Source organism: Gossypium arboreum, chromosome 1 (assembly GCF_025698485.1).
Source record: "Gossypium arboreum isolate Shixiya-1 chromosome 1, ASM2569848v2, whole genome shotgun sequence".
Taxonomy (NCBI): Eukaryota; Viridiplantae; Streptophyta; class Magnoliopsida; order Malvales; family Malvaceae; genus Gossypium; species Gossypium arboreum.
This window is the reverse complement of record NC_069070.1, coordinates 113,895,287-113,921,015: the sequence shown is the minus strand read 5'-3', so window position 1 is coordinate 113,921,015 and position 25,729 is coordinate 113,895,287. Positions and strand designations below refer to the sequence as shown.

The following is a 25,729-nucleotide window of genomic DNA, read 5'->3' as shown; positions in this document are numbered from 1 at the left end:
GACTTTATCCTTAGAAAAATATGTGGTTTCTACAGTAAGAGTATTTGAAAGACCAAGGAAGGAAAAGGCAAAGATAGTCTTGGATTCTTTGTTTCAACATGATTGATTATTTCTTGGATTCTTTGTTTTAGCGTTCTTGATTATTTCATCCAAAATTATTTGCCCTGATTCAAATTTAGTAAAGGTGACAATCTTGAGTAAAAACACGACCATCTTCCTTATCACCACATCTCTAACATAGTAGGTTCACCTATTTCATAATAGTTGAAAAAGAAACCTATCATAATCAACTACGATGTACTAGACGAATGGCTAGGAGCAATACCAAAATCATCTATGGCATACATAAAAAAAAAAATTGATGCAATGGCAAATGGAGTCCTATCTTAAATACATAAAGGGGCAAATGGAACCCCCTTTCATTTATCTCCACATCACTCAAACAACAAAATCCCTTTGGAACCTAAAACTCATATTGATAATAGGATTGTTCAATGTCCCTTTGCAACAACACTTAGATCACCTCTACGGGTGTAATTCTACATCCAAAGCTATTACTCTCAGCCTCACTAGGGGAAATTATTATATGTAAACGCCTAGACTAATTTAACTACCTTGACTAAGGGAGAGAACAATGAGGGACTTGTCCAATTTACAACCAATGAAGGGCTCACCCAACTTACAATAAAAAAACCACCTCGCTAGGTGACATGTGGCCACCACCCCTACTAAGTTTAGGCTAGATCTCCCATTAATACCTATCTCCTGTATATTCAACATATGTAGAAATACAAAGTCACATTGGTCCAACCTAAGGACCCGTTAACAAGACAACAACCATGACTCGGCTACTAACTCTCCTCAGTAAGATACATGTTCAAAGGGAGTTATATCAAACTATATAAGCTTTATCCATTGACCAGATTTCTCCAAAACACTCCTTTACACTTAAAATTCTATCAAACTCATCCCAAAACCTTTTATTCTTCTCCCTAACTCTAAGAACTACCAAACATGACTCTCTACATCTTTATATGAATTGGCTCAACCTTCATCATCTATTTTGTGTATCATCAATTCATCTTTTAAAGATTATTTTTTAAAAGAATTCATTTTTTATGAAATAAATGAAATTATTTTTATTTAAATTTTATTTCAAAACAATAAATATATCTTGTAAACTTGTTTGTTTAACAAAGATTTTGTCATTATTCAAAAGAAAGAGAGAAATTGTTAGAATCATAAATGTTAATAATACGGGACATATTTACGAAGAAACGTTATCCATCATCTACTTCTAAAGGAAAAGCTTAATTTATTGAAATGGGTTAGGTTTTGATTTTTCTTTCATCATCATCAATGACCCTATAAAAAAGAATAGGGTTTTCATTAATGGTGCAACTAAAATTCCTATACAAATCTTGGGCCCATAATTCATTATTTGAACTGAAAAAAACAGCAGCTAAGTAGAATTAAACATTTTAACAACCTAATTGGACCGAATTCGAGTATTTTTATTATATTATATATTTATTCGTATTTAAAGTATTATATAAAATTTAACTCATTAATAAATTATGTGATACAAATTTTGACACATCTGTATACTTTTTTCCTACCATTCATATTTTAACTAATCTTTTATGATATATTCATGTTGTGCTTAGTATTTTCGGGTCTAACAGTGAAGCAGAAATTGACACTAGCAACAAAAAAGCAGCATTGGATAATGGAGGACCTAATTATAATTCAAACTCCAGGTTGTTGAATTTAATGTCCAATTTTATGTTTTTTTCTTGCATCAGTGCCAAGTATCAACCTAATTGCAAAACAATTTAGAAAAAAGAATTAATCACTTGTACCTAGTTGTGCGAATTGCAAAAGCAAAAGAGAAATTTCAATTAATAGGCTGTATTTTCTTTTAAAGAAGAAAATGAATTTAGGCTATACAATTGCAGGCAGCACAATATTAAAAAGAATATGGAATCAAATTCGATTTTTTATCGTTAAATAAATAATAAATATAATTGGATTTTTTCAATTAAATTAGTTTTAATTTTGATCGATTTAAATATTTTCTAAATCTTAAATAGTGTTCGTATAAAATAGAATATAATTCTTGATTCAATTGATTAAATTGGTCAATATTTACCTTTAAAATATCATAAATTGTGAATATATCATAAATAAATTTTCTATTGTTTTAAGTTTTAAAGAAAAAAAGTAGCAACAATTTGCGTTGGATGACACACAATTGCACAAAAAGAAAATGAAATAAAAAAGAATTTCTTGCTGGAAATCATATATATTAAAAAGAAAAAGGGAAGATATTCAACAATTAGATTTAAAATATAAATAAATAAAAGGGATTTTGCACATCTGCAACAAGCTGGCACTGAGTTTTTTGCTTATGTGGTTTGGATGAATTTGTGGCCATTCCCAATGACCCAGCACAGCAAATCATCCTTTCAATATGAATCACAATTATAATATAATATCACTAATGATAGTAAAAATTCTAGATTTTTAAATAAAACTTTAAAACTAATTAGAAAATAAAATATAATAATAGCATAAATTTATTTTTGAAATTAAAACAATTTAAGCTCAGGATATATATAAAAGGAATAGTCTGATTAAAATATTTAAAATGGTTATAAAAAAGTTTATTAAAAAAATATAAAAAAGGGGTAGACATGTTAAGAGTAAAGATGAGAGATGGGTCTTAGCTGCCTCCCTACATTTGATGAAAAAAAATGAGACAACTCAAAAGCACTCACCCATTAACTCATTGAATAGTTTAGGATTTTTTTTTTGTTTGTTTTTACAAGCATTTATTAATAAAAAAAAATTGAACAATGAGTTGGCCTAGGGTTCAATGCTTGATGATTAGATGCCTTTAGTCATTTTCTTGTGCAAAAAGAAAAAAAGAAAAAAGAAGCACTACATAATAATATTTTGACCTTTAAAACAATATGCCATAACAAATTTGGATAATTAATCTTAATGTCTCTTCCATGGCATCTTAAGGGTTAAATTCATTTTCCAATGAGAAAAAGAGTAGCTTAGTGGTTCACAAAATTTAATAAAATTGATTTATGACATGACATTTGGGTGTGGAAGTCAAAATTAAGTAGTGGAGTTGGATTAGTGGTCCAACTCATTCATCATAATTTTTCCTTAACAAAATAAGCATTTATAGCTTAAAAATCACATGTAAAATTCCTTCTAATTAAAGCAAATACTGAAACCGAGTGAAAAAAAATTAATATTTTTGTAGTCAAAATATTACAGTCATCTCATTTCCACCATAATCTCAAAAATTTTGGTCAAAGCCTCCCTTCTTACAATCAAAGAAACAGCTTTCAAAGATATACAAAATTAATATATATATATATATATAAAATGGAATCTATATAAGCTTAACAAATCAAAATGAACAAGGCATTAATGACCAGTTTCAGCTTCTTCACCTACTCCACAAATATGCAGTTGACCATCTTTGAGAAACAAACTACACAAGGTTTAGACATTCCGGCGTCACCGGTGGCGGAGGAGAACCGGGGTCGTAGGAAAAGTTACATGGCATCATCATCATCAGGACGTCGTCCGAGGTGTACGTGTTCGAGCCGTCCGGGTTCAGTACCTTGTGGCAGGCATGGTTACATGGTGCCAAAGCAGAACATGAAGAGATATAGTGCTAATAAAGAGATATTGAGGAGGGCATTGACTCCTTCACCAAATCGTAAGATGACACTTAGGTGGTGGAACTTTAAGCCAACACCAAGTAGGCTTTCTAACATGTCTATGGCTTAAGGTTTCAGCTTATGTTTCTTTTGATTTTGTTTTACCAGTTTTGACATTAGGGGATTTATAGAGAGTGTATATGTAAATGAATTTGATTGGTTGGTTAAACTTTGATTGATTTTTTTGGGGAATCTTTCATATAAGTTTCTGGAAACCTTAAAATCCATTGCCATGGTATTGTTTTAATTCCCAGAATGAGGTTTAAACCAGATAATGGCAGCTAAAATCACAACATCTGCAAAATCTGAAACTGAGAATATAAGCAAATACCATTGAAATTACTGAAAAATATTTGAGGAAATATTGGCAAATTAAAGTAATAGAAAAGAGGGGAACCTCTCAAAAGCTTCATTATTTTAAAACTGTGCAAGCATCTTCTTTCACTTTTTTGTTTCTTTTGGTCATAAAGAACTGATAGATAATAAGCAGAATCATGGGTTTCTTTGCGTTTTTGAAGATTTTCTCATATTGAAATCAAAATATGGTGAGTATAATCTATTTGTTGCAAAGCCAAGAGAGTAGAATGCGCTTTGCCTTGCAGTCAAGCAACATGGTCAGAAGATATAACCATATACCCAATGAATTGAATGAGCCTGTTGTATATTAGCAAGGCGAAGTTTATATTAGACATGACATATAGTTAATGTCAGCGTAAAAACAGCATTAAGGGCGATTAAAAACAATGGAGAGTAAACAAAAAAACTGCTGCTCAGAAAGACAATGCAACACCAGTCTGAACCTGCACAAGAAAAAACAACTTAATGCTTCAATGGCCTATATATCCACATGGTTCTCCAAATGCCCCTTCACAAGAAATACACCTTTGGAACTCATTGAGGGGAGACCGAAATTTTATGGAGAAGTCTTCGAAGTGCCATTTAATCAAAGCTAAAGGAACCATTAATAGGTTAATATTATCCCCGAGTTGAGTGAAGATTTTTTCTTCCAACTCTATGGAAAATCCAAGTGACTGAAGAGAACATGAATTCACAAAGAAGAAACGCCTTACTAGGTTAAATCTGCATGACACTAAGTCAACTACCAAAGGAAATGATGGACATTTGCCTATAGTAGGATTTAAACTCCCAACCTATAAGATATAGGCTACTTGAGGGAAGGCATGTACCGTTTGGTCTAGTTGAAAAGACGCATTTTGTGGAGGAGAGTTTAACTCCTTTTGGAGAGGTTTTTAAAATAACATTTATCAAAAATAGACAAATCCTTCAATGGATTAGTATTGTCTCAAGTTGAATCAAAGTTTTGTCTCTTGATATTTTGTCTCTTGATATATGGAAAGCCAAAGTGCCATGAGTTTGCAAAGCGAGAATCCTCATTGAATCAGGCCATATGTAGCACTCGATTAATTATCAAGAAAATGGTGGTTATTTACTATTGGTAGAGTTTGAATATCTAACTTATAATATGTAAGTTAAGGAGAGATGGTACCACTCTCTAGAGAGTTAGAAGACAAAATCTTACCTTATCTAAGGATAGTACTGAGGTCCAAAAATATCTCATGTTAGAGGGGAATTATTTTAAATAAAGAACAACCGAATACACTAAAAAGAATCTTATATCAGATTAGTAATTAAACCTGTTGAAGCTGCAGAATAGGAGAGACTGAGAGAGACCAAGTCAGATTAACTATTGAAGCAGTAGAATAAAGGAAAGACCAAGTCAAACTGTGTAAGGCTTTGTTTGTGGAACCCATAGCTAGCAATGCTGGAGGGCAGGCAAAGTACTCCATAGAAGCCTAAAACGCAAAAGGAAGACGGTCCATAAGGCTGATTATTAGTATCACTTAATACAATAATATGCAAACTAAATTATCAATGTAACATCCTGGATAGCCTTCATGTGTGTGTTTGCTGACCTGGGATTTCGAAACTATGTTATCCCAACTCTTTATTGTAAAAATTCGTATCAAATACATACCCGTATTCCACATCCATTCAGCCAAATACTTTAGCCTGGAATGTTTCTTTCAGGAGAGTAAAACACAGCATTTGCAGGCAATGGAGAAGTAATTTGGGCTAAAATCGATCTTTTCTTTCAGGCCTTATTTAGTTGGGCCTAAGAAAAATCTTTGAAACATGGACGACGCCATTAATGAGGCCCAGCTGACACTTTGAGAAAACATAGCGCTTAACGAGGACGAAGCGGAGGAGAAACTAGATCCTTGGGTTGGAGCATAAGCGAAACTAACACTCCAAATCTCTCACTAAGATAAATTAACCATTTTTCCTTCACTTTTCTGCATTTGATCTAATGGATTTTGTAAGTTTCTTTTAGATCGGGAAAGAAGAGAATGGCGAACTATCTAGCTCAGTTTCAAACAATCAAGAGCACTTGTAACCATCTTATCATTGCTGGTAATTACTTTTTTTGCTTCTCATTTGAATTGAACTCTTCCAATTGAACTTTGGGTTTAGGGTCACTTTTAAATCTCTTTTGGGGATTTTTATGGTGTTGGGTGTGCGGGATCAGGGATGTGTTTACTTTAGTGTTAGATTTCTGATGTGGAAATTCTAAAGGTTGATGTTATTTATTCATGATTTAAGATTTTGAGTTGATTTTTTTGAAAGTAAAGGATTGTCTAAATGTGAAGAGTTAAGTTTAAATGGATAATTTTTGGTGATCATGAGGTAAATGTTGTTGCTTTCAGCTTCTTAGTTGATTTTATGAAGCGAGTACTTGATTATTTTTTTTCTGGGAATTTATTACAACTTAGAAGTAGGGAGAAGTTAATACTAAATCTTCGATTGCTTGCATCAATGCTGGTGACTGTCTAATAAATGTCGTTGCTTTAAGTTTTGTACTTGATCTTTTTGCCTTCTGGATCGGTTAGATGTATGGAATGCGAAATGGAAATATATGACCTATGGATATTTAATCTATCAACTCCAAAGTTTGTTTCTTTTCTAGTTGTTTGTATTTAATAGTAATTTGTGAATCATGGTTCGGAACTAGCTCACATTGTTCCGATCTTCTGCTAGCTTCAGATTTCTAACTAACTATTTCGTCGTCAACTGCATTACAGTTGAAGATGTCAGTGACTTGTGGCCTACTGTCAAGAATAGTTTTGAAGAGCGGCTTCCATTCAAAAGGTCTTGCTTAAATAACAAGACCCGGAATCCTGTGTTTGTAGAGAATTTGCCAGCTGAATACATATTAACAACTGATGCAAGACTACGTAGCAGATTTCCTCATGAGCAATATTTATTTTGGTTCCGAGAGCCATATGCAACTTTGGTTCTTGTTACATGTGAGGTACATTGATTCCAGTTTATGATCTTTATTGGAGGTGAACTAAATTTTAGATCCATGATCACACGTGAGAAAAAGATAAATCCTTAGAGCTTTCTGTATAACTCAGATCATAATTCTTCAACTGAGCCTGTAAAATAACGGTGTCTGTCTGGGCAAACCTTGTCTTTCCGTGATGATATACTTAGACTTTTCTCTGATGCTTCTAGTTCTTTTCTTCTTTCTTTTATTAGTCTTTGCCTTAATATGCTTGTCCATATTTATTTTCCATCTTCTATATTTTCTTATTCTTTTATTCGCATTCTTCTTCCATAGGATCTTGATGAGTTCAAGACCATTCTTAAGCCACGCCTGAAATTAATTGTCCAAAATGATGAGCGTGAATGGTTTATTGTATTTGTGTCTAGAGCCCATCCCAACAATGATCAGGCCACTAAAATGGCAAAGAAAGTATATGCCAAACTTGAAGTTGATTTCAGCTCCAAGAAGAGGGAAAGGTAAGCTTGCAGCTCTCTGCAGTTTGTATACATTCTGATTGATGGCATGGATAGTGTTTATGCTGCTGCTGATTACTTTAGACTTAAGTGTTAGTTTTAATCTAAAGTATGGCTAGGCAACATATAAAAAATTTGATATGATTTTCTGCTCCTTTTATATTCTGCCATTCCTAAAGAATTGTTTCCATTATGTTAAGCATTTTTTTGCACTTAGTTCACCCATGTTGCAAACCGTTCGAAAAGAAAATTGTGGTGAAAGTTTGAAAAAGTAGTGCTCTTTGGAAACTGGTATTTAATTTTTCCTTTGTCATTTTCTGATACTTGAAAACTATGGTTCACTTAGGTGCTGCAAATTTGACATTTATGCCCCTGAAGCGAATTTTTGGGAAGACTTAGAGGCCAGGATTATGGAGTCTGTCAGAAATACATTGGATAGGCGTATACAATTCTATGAGGATGAGATACGCAAGCTTAGCGAACAGCGTTTCATGCCAATTTGGAACTTCTGTAATTTTTTCATTTTGAAGGTTCGGTACTTTTTTAAAGTTAAGAGAATATGGTTATGGCTAATATTGATCCAGGAGAAAACTTTATGATTTTCTTTCTCTGGTTTTTGTATATTTGAAGGTCATGGAAGAAACATGAACTTACTTGAGAGGCTCTAACTTAAATCTATTTTGTTCTTCCAGGGATATAATCCCAATTAAGCTAATCAAAAAAGTATGTTTTTTAAGCTTACTTTCAACACTTCGACTGTTAATGCTTCACTTTTCTTATCCTTAGGAAAGCTTGGCATTTATGTTTGAGATTGCTCATCTTCATGAGGATGCCTTGCGTGAATATGATGAACTAGAATTGTGCTATTTGGAAACAGGTGTGAAATATAAATGTCACTTTCTTAAGTGTCTGTTTTCATCTTATACTTAACTCTCTACTCTACATATTTGTTATTTCTATTTATGCTTCTAAATAGCAGTATGATTTTGTATAAATAAGAATTCCCTATTGTAATATGAATATGAGTAGTACTTATAGTCAAATTCCATTCTTTATGTAGTGCTTAACTTTTGCCTTCAATTGTCTTACTTTGGAATTTGGCTGCCACAAAAAATTCATGGTGGCAAATTGCTAATGCAATATGTCTTCATATCTCAGTTTTTTATTTTTCAGTTGACCGGATAGATAGGGTATGCAAGGGCATTTAGTAAATGCCAGATTTATAACAAGTATAATTATTAAAGTTTTGTCTTGAAGTGCTCCATTTTTCTTTTGAATTTGTTAGTTGCTTTCAGCCAAGCATTTCATGGTCATATTTAATATATAAATGCAGTTAATATGGGCGGGAAACGTAGAGAATTCGGAGGACTAGACCATGGTGATGATCAGGCAGCACTGCTCATTCCTGGAAACAAATCTCTAACACAGATTGTCCAAGATGACTCTTTCAGGGAATTCGAATTTAGACAGTATCTCTTTGCTTGTCAATCAAAGGTTGGTACTGCTAAGTGCTAACTCTTTAGACTTGAAGTACTCAACATTTCACAGTCTGACTTTGAGACTAATTTCTATTAAAATCAGTTTATGTGTCTGTTGTCAATTTTTAGAACTTTATTATAATGCCATTCTTAATGGGTTATTGGAATTGTAGCTGTTAGCTATATTTCCTAGCATTTCATTTAGGTGGTTAAACAATTTCCAAATGATTCTTTTAGCTTTACTGAAATGTTCTATGGATGTTTCTTTACTGGCATTGGTTTATTAGGTTGACATCGTAGTTGGCATGTCTGTGTATGTGCCTAAAGTTTCTCACTGATTAAATTGCAGCTTTTATTCAAGCTGAATCGTCCTTTTGAGGTTGCTTCAAGGGGTTATTCATTTGTAATTAGTTTCTCAAAAGTCCTGGCTTTACATGAGGTATTTGATAATGTTTGCTTTTGTCAGCAACATTTTTTCACTGTTTTCTTTCCCCTTTTTTAATCTTAATCTTAATCTTTTCCTCTTGGGATTGTTGTAGAGTATTTTACCTTTCTGTATGCGTGAAGTTTGGGTCATCACTGCATGCTTGGCTTTAGTCAATGCCACCAATTCTCAATATAAAGAAGGGACTGCAACCCCTGAAATAGAAAGGGAGTTCTATCGCCTTCAAGGTGATCTTTTCTCATTATGTAGGGTTAAGGTAATTTTTTATTTCCTATTTTAAATAACAAAGAAATTTCATTTGTTATTTTGTTGAACACCCACTGATGCATATTGATGATTTTGGCAGTTCTTGAGGCTTGCGTATCTAATTGGATATGGAACAGAGATAGAAAGGAGTCCTGTTAACAGGTATGCATTCCATCTTTGTAGATCAAATCCACTTTTGACTTTCCATGAATTCGGTTACATGTTTCATAATTTAAAGAAGGCAAGTCATGAGGTCGAAGCCAAATGTTAAACTATCTAATGGTATCGTTGCCTTTTGTTTTGAGCAGTGCTTCTTTGAGCATGCTACCTTGGCCCAAGCCAGCAGTTTGGCCTTTGGTTCCTGATGAAGCTGCCTCTGAGGTGCTTCTGAAAGAAAAGGCAAGTTATTGTTCCACATTTGTAAAACTCACAGAAGGGCACATTTGTTCTTTTGGATTAAAACTGCACCTTGGTAGTAAAGATTTTGTCAAACTAGTAGTGTAGGGCTTCAATTTTTTACCCATCTTGTATTCTCAATGCCATAACATTATAATTCATGGTTTATAAGCTGCTGATATGGATATCGATTTTTTATTTAAAAGATCAATAATGGAACATTTTAATAGATGGTTGACTGCAATAATGGTCCTCCCTTTTTAGTGGCCTTATTCAAGGTAGAAACTTTACTTATGTATTACACGAGTATATAGCCCATTATTGGCTATTTCACGTTTAAACTTTACTTATTTGATTCAGATGATTCTGCAAGAAAATCCTAGAGTCAAGCACTTTGGCATTCAGAGGAAACCCTTGCCACTTGAACCTACTGCCCTTATTCGGGAGGCAAATCGGCGAAGGGCTTCCCTTTCTGCTGGAAACACATCTGAGATGTTTGATGGCAAACTAGGCTTTGCTGATGGGTAAGGAAATCGCAAGAATCCAGGCAATGTTGCTTTAGCATTTTTTTGAAGATGAGTTACTATTAAACTGAGTTTTTCACGTCAAGAATTTTTTTACTTTTTGTTTTCATTTTGCCATTTTTTTTTTTAAGTTTTAATGTCAAGTAAATGTATGCAATCTGACAGATTAGGGTCAGATGCATCTTCAAAGACTTCCCCATCAAGTAAAGCACAAGCAATTTCGATGTCTCGTACTTACTCTACTCCTGGAAATTTTGAGGGCTCTATTGATCGACCCATGAGGCTTGCTGAAATTTTTGTTGCTGCTGAACATGCTCTGAAGCAAACAATTTCAAATCCTGATCTGCTAAAAACTTTTTCATCCATACAGGATATTGAGGTATCAAACATAGGCTACAACATGTGCATTGTTCTTACTTCCACCCCTTCTATGTTGGTTTTTTTTTTTTTTGGGGGAGCAGGGTGGAGGAAGGTTTTGACTCCTTAGAAATAGTAACAAAAATTTATACCAAAAGTACATTCTCGGATTAATATTCAAGATTTATTTGACTGATCTGGGGCACTTATATTCAATATTTAATCTATCTTTCTCTTTTTTCTAATGAATTTCTATTTGGGTCATGGCAGCAAAAATATATGGATCTCACTAAAGGTGCTGCTGATAATTACCATCGTTCTTGGTGGAAAAGGCATGGAGTTGTCCTTGATGGTGAAATTGCAGCCGTTTGCTTTAAGCGTGGGAACTTTGACCTAGCTGCAAAGTCATATGAGAAGGTTTGTGCTCTTTATGCTGGTGAAGGGTGGCAAGATTTATTGGCTGAAGTACTGCCAAATTTAGCTGAATGTCAAAAGATACTCAATGACCAAGCTGGCTACCTAACATCTATTGTACGATTGCTTTCACTAGATAAAGGTTTATTCTCAGTGAAGGAACGCCAAGCTTTTCAGTCAGAAGTTGTTAGCCTTGCACATAGTGAAATGAAGCACCCCGTTCCGCTTGATGTGTCATCGTTAATTACATTTTCTGGAAATCCTGGGCCTCCTTTGGAGTTATGTGATGGGGATCCTGGTACCTTATCTGTAACAGTTTGGAGTGGCTTTCCTGATGAAATAACCCTTGATTCTCTTACTCTCACTTTGATGGCTACGTATAATGCTGATGAAGGTGGTAAGGTATGGTTTTAAGACAAGATGTTGCTAGTATGTTTTAAGCTATATCAGAGATTGATATTGACTTGGTTTTTTGATGCAAATTTCAGTTAAGGAGCTCTAGTGCCACTGTACTAAAGCCTGGTAGGAATAAAATCACCTTTCCTTTACCACCTCAAAAACCTGGATCATATGTCCTCGGAGTTCTTACTGGACACATTGGACACTTGACTTTTAGATCTCACAGTTTCTCCAAGGCAGGTCCAGCAGATAGTGATGATTTCATGAGCTATGAGAAAACAACCCGGCCTGTCTTGAAGGTACTCTCTATCTCTCTTTGATATAAGTGCTGTCTCTCATGTTAATATGGCTTAACAAAAGTTTCGGACAATACTCTTCATAATCATTTCTATAAAGTTAACTGTTTTTTTAATGTTAAAATTATACCTTAGTGATATATCTACGACTGTAAGATCAGGAATCCTATTTGTTCTTTCTATTTCTTCAATCTCCTGATCAAACCTTCTTAGGTTTCCAAACCAAGACCTCTGGTTGATCTATCTGCTGCTATATCATCTGCCTTGCTGATTAATGAAGCTCAGTGGATTGGAATTATAGCGCAACCAATAAACTACTCCTTGAAAGGTGCTGTCATGCATATTGATACTGGTCCAGGTCTGAAGATTGAAGAGTCGCATTCCATCGAGATGGAGACCTACATAAATGCTGCTCAAATTTCCACTGATATGGCAAACTCTGGTGATGCTAGGAAAGATGGTAATAAAAACTTTGAGCAGCTAAGACTCCTCGATGGTCAAATAGAGTTTCCAGATTGGGCCAGTGATGTGACCTCAATTCTTTGGATTCCTATTCGTGCTATTGATGATAAGCTAGCAAGGGGGTCATCTTCAGGTCCGGAAACACTAGAAAATTTCTGATAGTTTAATTTTGTCTACATGTTTGTTTTGTGTGCAAAAATGTATGTTTGTTCAATTATGTTGCACGCCGTGGCAGGGGCCCCGCAGAAACAAAGTATCGTGGATGGAATGCGGACAGTAGCTTTGAAACTTGAGTTTGGAATATCAAACAACCAGATCTATGACCAGTATTGCTTCTTGTATTTCTAGTTTTAGTTCTCTATGTTTGAATTTGAATTCTCTCTCTCTCTCTCTCTCTCTCCCTCTCTCCCTGTACTTTATTAAACAGACACTGTAATATATATGCAGAACAATAGCTTTGCATTTCACCAACCCTTTCCATGTGAGCACACGTGTTGCAGATCAATGCAATGACGGTACTTTGCTTTTGCAGGTAATATGTCCGTAGTTTTCAACCACATTCATGTTTGCATACTTTCAATGGTTAATTTTAGCCACATTCATGTTTGCATACTTTCAATGGTAAATTTTAAGTGAACATCATGTAGTCTAGCATACTTTCAACCACACTGCAGGTGAATAGCTTGAGCTTGTTGTATAGCATCTAAAAATGTGAAATGCTTATACCTTTTTAGTAGCATTGCTCAGTTATTGTGTAAACCACTTCATAAGAAATAAACTGACTGCATGTTGCATTAGGAATTTACCATATGTAATGAATATATGTATATATCGCATGTCAGTAAGAAAGGTAGTTTCAGTCTTACAATTCATTGTGTATGCTGAAAATGACATTCCTCGTTGATTTATGGGATACAAATTTCCCATAACTCTTCATACTTTGTATGAAGCTCACATTGGTTCATGTTACTTCCAGGTAACACTGCACTCCCAGGTGAAGGCCACATTGACTGTCAATGATGCTTGGCTTGATCTTCAAGACGGATTTGTTCACGCTGGACAAGATGATGGAAGACCAGTTTCCGGCTTTTTCCCACTCGTCATATCTCCAACTTCAAGAGCAGGACTCCTATTCCGTGTATGTTTGGGGAATGGAACAGCTCTAGGTATGGTTTTCATGTCTTTTAGGATAGTATGAGGGTATAGGACTGTAAGCTTCTGCTTCTGTGATTCTCGACCTGTTTATTTACTTTAAAACGTCTGACTCACTGAGGCTGTGCATTATATTTATTGTCTTAGAATTAACAAGCCCTGTATGTGATAACATTGCGGAAATGTAATACACCTTCCCATATTGCCCTGTAACAAGTAATCAACCTCGTGCTTTTACAGATGAAAATAAGGCTCAACCAGAGAGCATATTAAACATCAGCTATAGAATTGCTGGTGATAGGACCATTGGGGCACACCCACCCGTGGCTGCAAAATCAAATGAAATTGAGGGTACTAGTCAGGATATAATCTTCCGGAGTGCTGTAATTTTGCAACGGCCTGTTCTTGATCCATGCCTGGCTGTTGGGTTTCTACCTCTTCCTTCTGATGGTCTACGGGTCGGGCAACTTGTTACCATGAAATGGAGGGTTGAGAGGTTGAAAGACATCGAGGAGAGCAGGGTTCCTCAAACCAATGTAAGTTGAAATAATCCTTCTCGACCAAAGTTGGCCAAAGCTTGCACCTCTGTAATTCATGTTTATTGCTTTATTGACAGGATGATGTGCTATATGAAGTGAATGCGAATTCCGAAAATTGGATGATAGCCGGGAGGAAAAGAGGGCATGTTTCTCTCTCCACCAAGCAAGGTTTAAAAACTGCTTCCCTTTTCAATTCTTAATGATAATTCCTGATGGCTACGTAGCTGAGTTGATAAGGCAATCATATTATCATATCTATTGGTGTGAATGTAAATGCCATTTTATTTCCAATTACAGGTTCAAGGATATTTATTTCCGTACTATGCATGCCACTCAATGCCGGTTATGTCCACCCCCCTCATCTCGGGCTACCAGATATCGATGAGGCAAACATAAGCTGCAGTCCAGCCGGACCTCACCTCGTTTGTGTCTTGCCTCCTGCACTTAGTTCATCCTTCTGCATTCCAGCCTGATCATCATGGATTTTCCTCATACTGAATCTCTGGCCATAAAATTTCCACTTTTGATAAGTAAACTTTGTTCTATAAAAAACTTTTAACTGTCACAGATTTAGATTTAGACCAAATTTTGTTCCTTCACTGCTTTCACCAGTTGGTGTAATGTGTTGTGGCTCATGTACAGAAGAGTTGTGTATCATTGTAATCTGCAGACCAACACGATTCAATTCCAAATGGCTTTATATGGAAATTTTTATATAAAATGAATTGTTAACATTTAAAAATATATCAGGATCCTGGGAGATGATCTGGTCCTTGTTCCAAAATTACACTAGCCAAGTCAATAGTCCAATATCGTTAGGGTTTTGCAACTGTTGTCCGTCCCTCTCACAGTTTTGCCTAAACCCCATATTTCATCAAAAGTTTCATGGCCATTTCACCAATATCCGGATCACTCTGTAATTTCTCTACTTTACCAAAGCCATCGAAGTCAGTAATGATCAGGGTATAAAGGTTCCTAGTGCTATGCATAATTTCACTTGCCTTTAGAACGCTCTTGAGTCCTTTAAGGCACAGTATTGATGTCTTCCGGTCTGGACAGAGTATATGATCACAAAGTGGTCCAATGCAACCTTGGTTTACTAAGAACCTGAAAGAGTACAAATCGTGAAAGCTAAAACCTTGTTTTGATGCTTCTCTCGGGCATAATAAAAATGAACAAGCAGCAAGGTTTGATTTTTCGTTACAATTTCACCACTAAAGTTACCCTTGTAAACAACTCCATAGAGATTGGAGCAATAAAAAGTAGGAAGGTAACTTAATGTTGCTTTGACTCTATTTTTCTTGGAGTGCTTATATTAGGTACTCATATTTGATACACGACTATCACAATATGACCTCCGAAGTTCTAAAACTCGGAAAATTTTGATCCAGTCCATATCAGACATATATCCTATTCAACACACATCCAAGTCCGAGTATGATAAATCATAACAGCATATATTAACGAACTAACACCATGGTTAAACGCGAGCAACAATAATCCATGCAGACAAGTCGAAAATCAGTATGGAGAGGCCAAAAGGTAAAACAAATTGGTTAATGGAAGTACCGAATCTGCTCATTGGAGCCTCTTCGGGCAGCATTTGATAAAGCACAGGCAGCATCCCATCGAACCTCAACATCATAGTTGTCAGATTGGGAAAGATATAGGAGAGATGGGATAATATGTGCATCCATAATTTTCTGTTTCAAAGAAAATTAATAAACGCTAACAAATGTTCAATGAAACAGAGCATACAACATACAAATATTTGTATAAGAATAAACCTATAGATTTCATCAGTCTTTGGAACACTAAATATTCAATGAAAACGATTAAGGTGATTTATATTTACAGAAGAAATAAGTTCATACAAAACCATAGTAAATTCCTACTTGCATCTGATTTCTACCTCTAGCTGTCAAAGTTGGGATTGCCGAACAAGTTTTCCCCAGAACAGAACTGTTACTCCCATGCATGAGAATAGCATTAAAACAAAAGAAAACCCCGTTGTTTATCAGAATCTGGAAACGAATGTAGACTAAGTTATTATTTGAGAATCCATTGATGACTTCTGTATACTATAATTGAAATAAAGCACCAACTTAGTTAATCCTGATACACCATATAAAATGCATCCAATTTGTAAATAAAAGGCAATGATAGTGAAAGATACTTTACTAGGAAATTAAGAAAATGCTCAAACATATGATATACCTGAATCTGAGAATCAACTCCCTTAAAAATGTTTCCTACTGTTCTAAGCACATGCTCAACAATTTTTCCATCTGAAAAAAAACCACTTAATCAAACAAGGTCGCAGACATAAAAATAAAAGGCATGACCAGACAGTTTTTGCAACTGGAAAAGGTAAACTATGCTTGAGACATGATCTTACCCTAAAAGCATAACGAGCCTTGCACAGACATCTGCATCGATTAGAGCCTGGATTTGTTCAGCTGAACCATTTGATAGATAAGAGAGACACAGGCAAGCATCCTCAAAAACGTCACCAATAACTCCAACCGGAGGGTTCAAATGAATAAGTCTACGAAGAATTGGCAGTGCAGACCTTATCTAGAAAAGACAACAGCAAGTCAACATCTACACTTCAAATGAAATGATGTAAGTTATCAGTTAAAATTCAATTTAGCTGCCTACTTCACTTTATACCTGGTTAAATGATGGTGCTGGATTTCCTTGACAGAATATAGCCAAGGTGTTGCTACATGCACGCAACAAGGTTATCTTCTCATGAAGCATAGGAGGCTCCAAGTGGTTATCTAATAAAGATAACAATGGAGTAAGAGTACCAAACTGAAGAACATAGTCTCTAAAATCAGGAGATTGATTGGCCAGACTACCCAAAGCTGCTGCCACCTAATTTATTACGAAGCATGCAGTAAATCAAATAACTAGGTAAAGAACAACTATATAAAATATGGAAGTGAATAAGCACGAACCAGCTCCTTCAATTGATAACATTCTTCAGAGCAACACAACAGCCGTATAAACATAGGTATGGCTCCATGTTTAATTACAGCGACTGCCTGTTCTAATGACCCTTTTCCAATAGCATATAAAGCACTTACAGAATAAAGCTACATAGAAAGGAAAACACAGTGATGTTATTTGTGATTTATATATTCCAAAAGAGTAGTTCACTTCACCAAGGGAAACTCTGTAAATAGCCTTCAAACCTTGTGTTGGAAGCCATATTGCTCATAAAGAAATCGCACAAAGTGAGGAACAACACCACTTTGAATAACTACATCAATTGGAGGATTTTCTAAAAAGCAGGAAAAAGGGTCAAAAACTTTTAATTTTCTCTTCACAAGAGCAAACAAGTTAGGTATATAGGAATTACACTCATACCAGTTGATAACAAAAAACTCACTCTAGCTGTAGCCGCTAATTGGAAACTCTCGTTACCACTCATCATATCTCTCACCATTACAGGAATACTGTCAAACTATAACAATGAGAAGAAGAAAATGCTAAAAGTCGGATGGGGCACACTTCCATGCATTTAATAGATAGCTTGTCTTGCATGTAGATAGTGAAAAAGTACCATTTTTTGAATTGCTATTGGATCCCCTGCAGCATCCTCTATACATCGCTCCACATGAAAAAATTCATGATTTCTCTTAAAGAAAAGAATGAGTTCTCTCTTTATCTTCCTTATACTCTCCATACTCCTGAGATTTTTCTGCATCTGCCTCTGCCTCTGCCTCTTCTGCCATTTGTCCTTATCAAACTTAAACAGCCACTTCATTATGAACTGTAAAGAAAGGAAAACCATGAGCATATATTATGCGCATTCTAAAGGACAATGCCACTAAGAGCAGATATCCCAATTGCATCTGTTGTCTCATTTTGTTACTTCTTTAAGAGCAAAGATATATTGTATTTAAACCTCGAGAACCCTACTTTTTACTGCATATCTATGGATTAAGACAAAACTTTCACTTTTAGCTGTTGCTGCATGCAATTTCTAAGGGTTTTTTTTTTTTGCATAATTTATTTGTTCAACTTTGAACAGGTCAATAGTGCAATTTCAAGACCAAAAATAGTTGATTATTTCATGAACTTAAAAAGAGAGTTCCACAACAAAACATAAAAAGTCCATACAATGTTCGCAAAGTCCTGCAATCCATACAATTTCAAAGAACATGCCTTATTATATATGCACTTGCAATGCGAAGAAAGCTACAATATATTATGCTAAACTAACATAAATCTAAGTAAAATGTTACACAAGGATGAGCAAATAATTTAAAATAATCCAGACATAAACAAAAACTAATCCATTCAAAACATAAACAAAAACTCTTCTGTATCATCTCTAAATCTATATTCAAGTCTAAGTTACCGAAATGACATGTTCAGAAATTTCTTTGAAAGCCAAAAAAAAAAAAAAAATCAATCATAAAAACTAGAAAGAGCAAATAATTTAATCTCGTTCTTTCTTGTTCTCACCCTTCTTTTAGCTATCAACTGAGCCAATTAATCAAACATAGCTCAAGCAAACTTTTTAGCTGTTAAACTAATCCAAACAAAACCCAGGAAAACAAGCAATTCATTGCTAATATTCAACATCTCACACATAAGAAAATTTAATAATGCAGATTACTACCAAGTTTATTGTAATTGCCTCTATTATACTTCACAATTCATTTTAGAAGTTACCCTAAACAAAACAGAAAAAGGAAAAAAAGAAAAAGAAACAGAGTACACATTGATAAGCTTCTGCTGCCAAACAGTGAAATCTCAAAAAAAGATTTAAAAAGATTTATAACTAGAGTACATTCGAGCAGAGAGAGAACTTACTGTATGATTTGATTAAGAAATGAAATCTTGGAAAAGAAGAAACGTTTTGGAGGACACGTGAGGACTACGAAAGGAGGGAAGTGAAAACAGAATGAACCGATTTTTGTTATTGGACTCGGGCCACCCAACCCGAATGAAAAAGCCCGTATCCACATCGATACCAGGTTATTATAAAATAATTAAATTTTTTTTATATTTTACTTAAAAAATAAAAGTTTTATTTATTTTTGGTTTATTTAAGGAAAAGAAAAACATATTTATATTTACATCAATTGTCCCCGCTGATATCGTTGCACGTTTCTCAGCAGCAAAGTCTTGGTTGCTACCGGGGAAGGGATTATACAGTTTTCTCAGGTTGCTTTCGCCGTTGCTCTGTTCTTTGTCTGTCAATGGTGAAAACTAAAGAATTTAAGTTTAACGAAGCTAGGGCAAAGGGGACTGATAGAAGTAGTAAGCCTACCGTCATGAAAAAATTTCCGCTCAAACATCATACTGCTAATTCTACCAATACTACTGCCTATATTCAGGTATTTCTTCATATTTTTAATCTTTTTAACTTTCTTATAAATCTCTGTTTATAGATATATCTGTGTGTACTTGTTTACTGGTTGGTAATCATGTTTCATTCTGGAAACTTATCTTTAATCACTTTGATAATCAGTTATGGCTATAATATACTAATTAATTATTTTATCTTATTATAAACATGTAATGTAATTATTATTTATTTGAATATATGCTATAAGATTGTAAGATGATACACTGTTATTGTGAATTTTAATAGATTTAAATAGAGTGAATTTGTTTAAAGTTCAACTTTTAAGTTAAAATTAGTTTTCTGGTTTTCACAATTCGAGCTTATATTCTAAAATTAGTTATGCTGGGAAGATGTTTTATTTGTCCCTTTTCTTTTTTACTTGTTAATATTTTCCTTTCGAGACATAAATTGTTCCATACATTGTGGTTTCACGACTTGTTTCAATATTTCTCTTTGTTGGTTAATTTGTACAGATTTTGGGTGTTGGAATGGATACTCATGATACAATGCCTTCAATTTTACTTTTCTTTGACAGACAAAGGTTTATCTTTAATGCCGGAGGGGTAATTCTTGTCTTATGATGACATTAAAAAATTACTTTTGTTTGTGTGATTATTAGATAATCTCAGTTTTATCCATATAATTTTACTTTTGTTGTAAATGGTGCTTGATATTCAAGCCTCAAGGAACTGAAACGTTTATATTTGATCCCTTAATCTACTTGTTGGTATTACAGGGCTTACAACGATTTTGTGCTGAACATAAGATTAAACTATCAAAGGTATTATCCAGATTAGAGTTTTGCTATCAATAAATACTTCTAAGCTTTGTTAATGTACACATATTTCTTTAGATTGCTACCAATGATATCAATTCTTTTCAGATAGATCACATATGTCTTTCCCGTGTCTGCTCAGAGACTGTTGGTGGACTTCCAGGTTTGTGTCTCAACTTTTGAGAGATAATTTGTGATTATCTGGCTGGATTGAAAGGTGTTAATTATTTTTTTTTCTTTGTAGGTTTGCTTTTGACTTTGGCTGGCATGGGAGATGGAGTGCCTGTAAGTTCCAATTGACTTAAAATATCTTATTTATATTTAGTAAATATTTTGCCAGTGTCACCAGAATTTCATCTTAACTTAGGTGTTTTCCCTTGTTTTCCTCATAGGTTAACATTTGGGGTCCTTCAAATCTCAACATATTGGTTGATGCTATGAAGTGCTTCATCCCTCATCATTCCATGGTTCACACCAATCTCGTCTCTCATACTGGCCCTCTTCAAATAGACAGCTCTGCAGCAGTTGCAAGCAAGTTCAAAGATGTCAAAATATCAGCCATTCTCTTACAGCCAAATGGTGTGAAAGCTTCTGATGTGAAGCCAAGTGATGTGTCAGTGATATATGTGTGTGAATTGCATGAGATTAAGGGGAAATTTTACAAAGAAAAGGCAGACGCTCTTGGCATAACAGTGAAGACAAAATATAAGGAATTGACTCAAGGGAAATCAGTCAAGTCAGATTTGTTAGATATCACAGTGAGTTCTTCAAAATTAAGAAGAAATAAATTATGCTCGGTTTTTCTTTTTTTTTTTTTTCTTCTCTAATAGAAACTTGTTTCTTGCTTTTTACGTTGTGCATTGTTTATGTTGTCGATTAGGTTCATCCAAATGATGTAATGGGTGCTCCTGTCCCTTGTCCCATTGTGATTATAGTTGACTGTCCAACTAGTTCCCATGCACTAGAACTTATCTCCACACAATCTCTTAATGATTATTATTCAGATTCCAGTAATCAATCACAAAGCGGCAAGATTGTCAATTGTGTTATTCATTTAGGCCCTGCTTCTGTTGTAAATAGTTCTCATTACAAGAAATGGATGAAAAAATTTAGTTCAGCCCAGCATGTTATGGCTGGACATGTAATGTGAGTTTTTTTTTTTTTTTTTCTAAAGAATTATTTTTGCCTAAATTATTTGACCTTTTTTGAAGATTAATGTTGTTTGCAGGAAGGAAGTGCAGAATCCAATCCTAAAATCAAGTGCAAGGATCACAGCCCGACTTAATTACTTATGTCCTCATTTATTTCCACTTATGTCTTCTTCTATTCAGCACCCCATTAGTACTGCATCAGACTTCAATTTCTTAAGTGAGGCATGTTCCGACATGCTTGATAAATTTTAGTCATTTGATTGGTTGTGGTTGAATAATTTGAGACAACAGTAAACTTCATTATGCTTGTTTTTGCAGGATCCAACTTCAAAGCTTTGTGATGGCATCTTTGCAGAAAATCTCCTAAAGGTATCTAAAACTTTTCTATTTCTCCATGCGTTGGTTTTGAAAATTACTTAATCATTTAACTAGTTATTAGATTTTTTTTTTTCGTTTTCCTTAAAGCTTGATACAAGCTTTCTTGCTGAAATATGGTTAAATTTTCGAGCAGAAAACTTTTGTCTATTTATCTACTTTGTTTCTCATTAGGATCTAGTAATCAAAAAGTTTCTATAGTGTTTTGTTCTACATTCTGTATCACATTCTTTAGTCTTTTCCTTCTAGTGTTTTAGTGCAGATATCTGGCCTTTCCTTAAACTATTATTAACTATTTTTTCCCCTGCTTCTCAGTTGATTGGTTTGTTTCATGCCATAGTTTCTTTGTTAAAGAACTAAAATTTATAAAAGTTTCACAGACATGATAAGATTCTGGAGATTCACCATTAACATCTCTATGGAGCGATGATTCATTTTTATATGGTAAAAAGAAATTTTATGTCATTTGAAGTTCTTATACTGTTTGTGATCTTATTTTTATATCAATCATTTGCCCTTTTTTTGTTGTGTTTTAATGTTAAATTTTAAGTTGCTCTTTAAAATGAGACTAGTGTTAACTTTCTTTTTTCTTTTATTTTTGTCTCTTCCTAGTAAATTTGGCTTGTTACACCATGTTGTATTTAATTATCTTTGAAATGCAATGAAAGTACGTTGTTTAACCTATTTATCAGCTATATTAGGTAATAAAACTATTTTGACATGTTAAAACAGTTTATTCTGCGCCCCCATGCTCATCTTGGATTAGATAGATCAAATGTTCCAAGTCCACAGGCAGCATCAGCAGTCATTGATGAATTACTTTTAGAGAGTCCAGATATAGCAGATGCAGCCCAACATGTGAGCCAGTTGTGGCAGAAACCTGCAGAGAGAAAAGAGTGTGCTATCTCTAAAGTTATGACTGACAAGCCAATCCTGGATGAAAATAGTGTTCCTAGTTGTCTGGAAAATATACGAAGAGACGAACTAGAGGTTACATTTTTGGGGACCGGTTCATCACAACCTTCTAAGTATCGCAATGTTACTGCTATTTATTTCAATCTTTTCTCAAATGGAAGTTTGCTCCTAGATTGTGGTGAAGGAACCCTGGCACAACTAAAAAGAAGGTAACATGACAAAAAATCTTTTAAATCACACCTTTATGATTCCTTTTTTCTTCCCTTTCATTGATACAGCTGTTTATAAACCTTGAGAACAGATACGGCATGGAGGGTGCGGAAAGTGCTGTGAGAAATCTTGCTTGCATTTGGATTTCTCACATCCATGCTGATCATCATGTAGGCTTAGTTCGGATTCTTACTCTGAGACGTGATTTGTTGAAGGGAGTGTCACATGATCCATTAATTGTTCTAGGGCCATCACAGCTTAAACGTTTTCTGGATGCATATCAAAGACTTGAAGATTTAGATATGCAGTTCTTGGATAATAAAGCCACTACATTATTTTCATGGGAAACTTTTGAGTTAGATAATGAATCAAACAAAAATAATGAATTGGTTCTTGAAAGGGATGAAGATGTAAAGAATGGTAACTGAACTTCAAGTAGAGAAAGTTGTTCGCAGGGCAGTTCAAAAAGATTAAAACTAAGTGTTCCGGTTGCCAAAGTTGAAACTTTTGCTTTACTAAACCGTCTGAAGAAAGTTCTCAACGAAGCAGGAATTGAAAGGCTCATCAGTTTTCCTGTTGTGCACTGCCCAGAGTCATTCGGTGTTGTCCTGAAAGCTGCTGACAGAATAAACAGTATCGGAAAAGCAATACCAGGTTGGAAAGTTGTGTACTCCGGTGATACTCGACCATGCTCAGAAATGGTAGAAGCATCTCAGGGAGCTACTATTCTTATACATGAGGCAAGTACCTACGGAAGTTGTGAATAAAGAAAATCGAACAGATCCTTAGTGTTCCTTTCCTTTTAAATTATTTTAACGAATGCAAATGAAGAATTGATATAAAGCAAATACTTGTAAAGATTAGATGACCTCTATTTGGTTTTTTCTCCTTGGAGGGACCATTGAACTCATGAATTGAAAATTATGTGGCTATTAACTTCATTTGCTTTTTGGGATATGCAGGCAACTTTTGAGGATGGCATGGCAGGGGAGGCCATAGCAAAGAATCACAGTACAACAAAGGAAGCTATAGAAGTAGGAAACTCGGCTGCCGCATATCGTGTCATTCTTACACACTTCAGCCAAAGGTACCCAAAAGTCCCTGTATTGGATGAAATAAGCATGCACAAAACCTGCATAGCTTTTGACCTAATGACTATAAACTTGGCTGATTTGCATGTGCTCCCTAAAGTAATTCCATACCTAAAATTACTTTTCAGAACTGAGATGTTAATTGATAATTCAGATGATCATGTTGTAGAAGCTGATTTATAATTGTAGGCAATTTAATTTTTTTTAATTAAATGATTTTTTAAAAGGAAGTTGAGAAAAAAAGCTTGTTTTAAATATTTTTATATTTGTTGAATGCAATTTATCCCTTAAATTTTTTCATCTATAAATGAGAATTTTATTTTTATCCATTTGTTTAACAATTACCTCATAATAAAGGTAATCTATAGTTGCACCCTTCTGATGTTATGATAGGTCCTTGGCACAAAACAAACAAGTTTATTCTTTTAGAATTATTTTTAGGAGGATTTATTTACACTTTTTGTATATTTTTGTACTATTAATATTTTAACGATTCAACAGTTAAATTTATGATTATAATTTTACTTGCCATCCATGTAAAATTTTAAACTAATTCGATATTTCCCATCACATTAATATAAAATACTGAATTTACATTAAATTTGACATAAGTAAAATATAAAATATGATAATTAGATCGTTAAAATATTAATCTAAATAAATTATTTTTTACATGTATTATATATAATATATTATACAGTTAAAGAGTAGAAGTATCCACAGATTTGGCCTTAATCAGGGAACTTATTAAATCTTGCCAGCTATCTCGGATCAAAATTAAAATACAATTAAAGAATAAAAATATTTTAAATATTTTTGTTATTATTTGTACAGTAAAAGGAGTCAGAGTGATTAGATTAAACTTGAAAATAAATTTTCAATTTATTTGAAATATTTTAATATATATGTGTGTTTGTAATAGAAAACAGTTATATTTACATTTCCCAGAAATCAAGACAAAACATTGAGGTTCCCCATTAAGAAGGATTTTCGGGAAAGGTTAAATGAATAAATGGTGCAAATTTGAGAGATATTAGGGAGGACACAGAGACACATGGAACAATTAAATTATTTGGACAAGAAGACAAAAACAACATTTAATGCATGAAAGCATGGACCTTGATTCATGCTTCAAGCTTCAACTACAAAATTTACCTTAAAGTGAAAACACACATGCTGCAATTAATGTGTTTTCTCTGAACTAATTATTAATTATGCACCCATCTTTCACCTTTTTTTTCTTACTTTGATCTCAAGACTTCCAAGATCTAATTACTGGCAAAACATTTTTAAAAAAAATAAAATAAAGAAATTGATTAAAAATGACTGAATACATGGATGCTTTTGTACCATTACTCTATATTTCACTTATTTTTTAATTAAAATTTAATTTTATTCGAATATAAGTTCTTTATCATTCATCAGTTGTACTTTATTATCATAATAAAGACAAAAATACATACAATGCTTCAATTAAAATGGAGCAGAAGAACACACAATATTCATGTGATAGTGTTTAGGAGATGGGGCATGATTCTATTAAGGATGTTAAATTGCAAATTATATAA

At 34.1% G+C, this 25,729-nt stretch overlaps 3 protein-coding genes, 1 long non-coding RNA gene and 1 pseudogene across 5 annotated transcripts; 3 read left to right on the top strand and 2 right to left on the bottom strand.

Annotated features, from left to right (window-relative positions):
• The first annotated feature begins 3,450 nt into the window (after window positions 1–3,450).
• On the top strand, window positions 3,451–3,816 carry LOC108482602 (uncharacterized). The gene has a single exon (XM_017785731.2). The coding sequence runs from the start codon at window positions 3,451–3,453 to the stop codon at window positions 3,814–3,816; it is 366 nt and encodes a 121-aa protein (XP_017641220.2).
• A 1,807-nt stretch (window positions 3,817–5,623) lies between these two features.
• Window positions 5,624–14,997, top strand: LOC108483223 (trafficking protein particle complex II-specific subunit 130 homolog). Of its 2 annotated transcripts, none has more exons than XM_053030594.1 (21): window positions 5,624–6,179; window positions 6,848–7,077; window positions 7,390–7,571; window positions 7,915–8,098; window positions 8,355–8,445; window positions 8,902–9,062; window positions 9,396–9,485; window positions 9,586–9,747; window positions 9,838–9,899; window positions 10,046–10,136; window positions 10,494–10,657; window positions 10,823–11,036; window positions 11,285–11,830; window positions 11,917–12,126; window positions 12,337–12,718; window positions 12,821–12,923; window positions 13,033–13,117; window positions 13,562–13,751; window positions 13,978–14,273; window positions 14,354–14,444; window positions 14,574–14,997. In XM_053030594.1, exons 1-21 carry the CDS (start codon window positions 6,116–6,118, stop codon window positions 14,747–14,749), a joined length of 3,774 nt encoding a protein of 1,257 aa, XP_052886554.1. In that variant the 5' UTR covers window positions 5,624–6,115; the 3' UTR covers window positions 14,750–14,997. The 2 variants fall into 2 exon arrangements, with proteins under 2 accessions (XP_052886554.1, XP_017641989.1); XM_017786500.2 differs by having other exon boundaries at window positions 5,625–6,179; window positions 12,821–12,911.
• Window positions 14,998–16,046: 1,049 nt separating this feature from the next.
• LOC128295326 (uncharacterized) lies at window positions 16,047–16,825 on the bottom strand. The gene is made up of 3 exons (XR_008285690.1): window positions 16,675–16,825; window positions 16,494–16,564; window positions 16,047–16,300 (listed from the first exon to the last, which is right to left on the bottom strand). It is a non-coding gene; the product is annotated as an uncharacterized LOC128295326 (long non-coding RNA).
• Window positions 16,826–16,943: 118 nt separating this feature from the next.
• Window positions 16,944–17,730, bottom strand: LOC108483224 (importin subunit alpha-1a-like). Its single transcript, XM_017786502.2, has 4 exons — window positions 17,652–17,730; window positions 17,477–17,565; window positions 17,240–17,377; window positions 16,944–17,156 (listed from the first exon to the last, which is right to left on the bottom strand). The coding sequence occupies exons 1-4, from the start codon at window positions 17,728–17,730 to the stop codon at window positions 16,944–16,946; spliced, it is 519 nt and encodes a 172-aa protein (XP_017641991.2).
• A 1,594-nt stretch (window positions 17,731–19,324) lies between these two features.
• Window positions 19,325–24,404, top strand: LOC108480541 (tRNAse Z TRZ4, mitochondrial-like; annotated as a pseudogene).
• The last annotated feature ends 1,325 nt before the right edge of the window (window positions 24,405–25,729 follow it).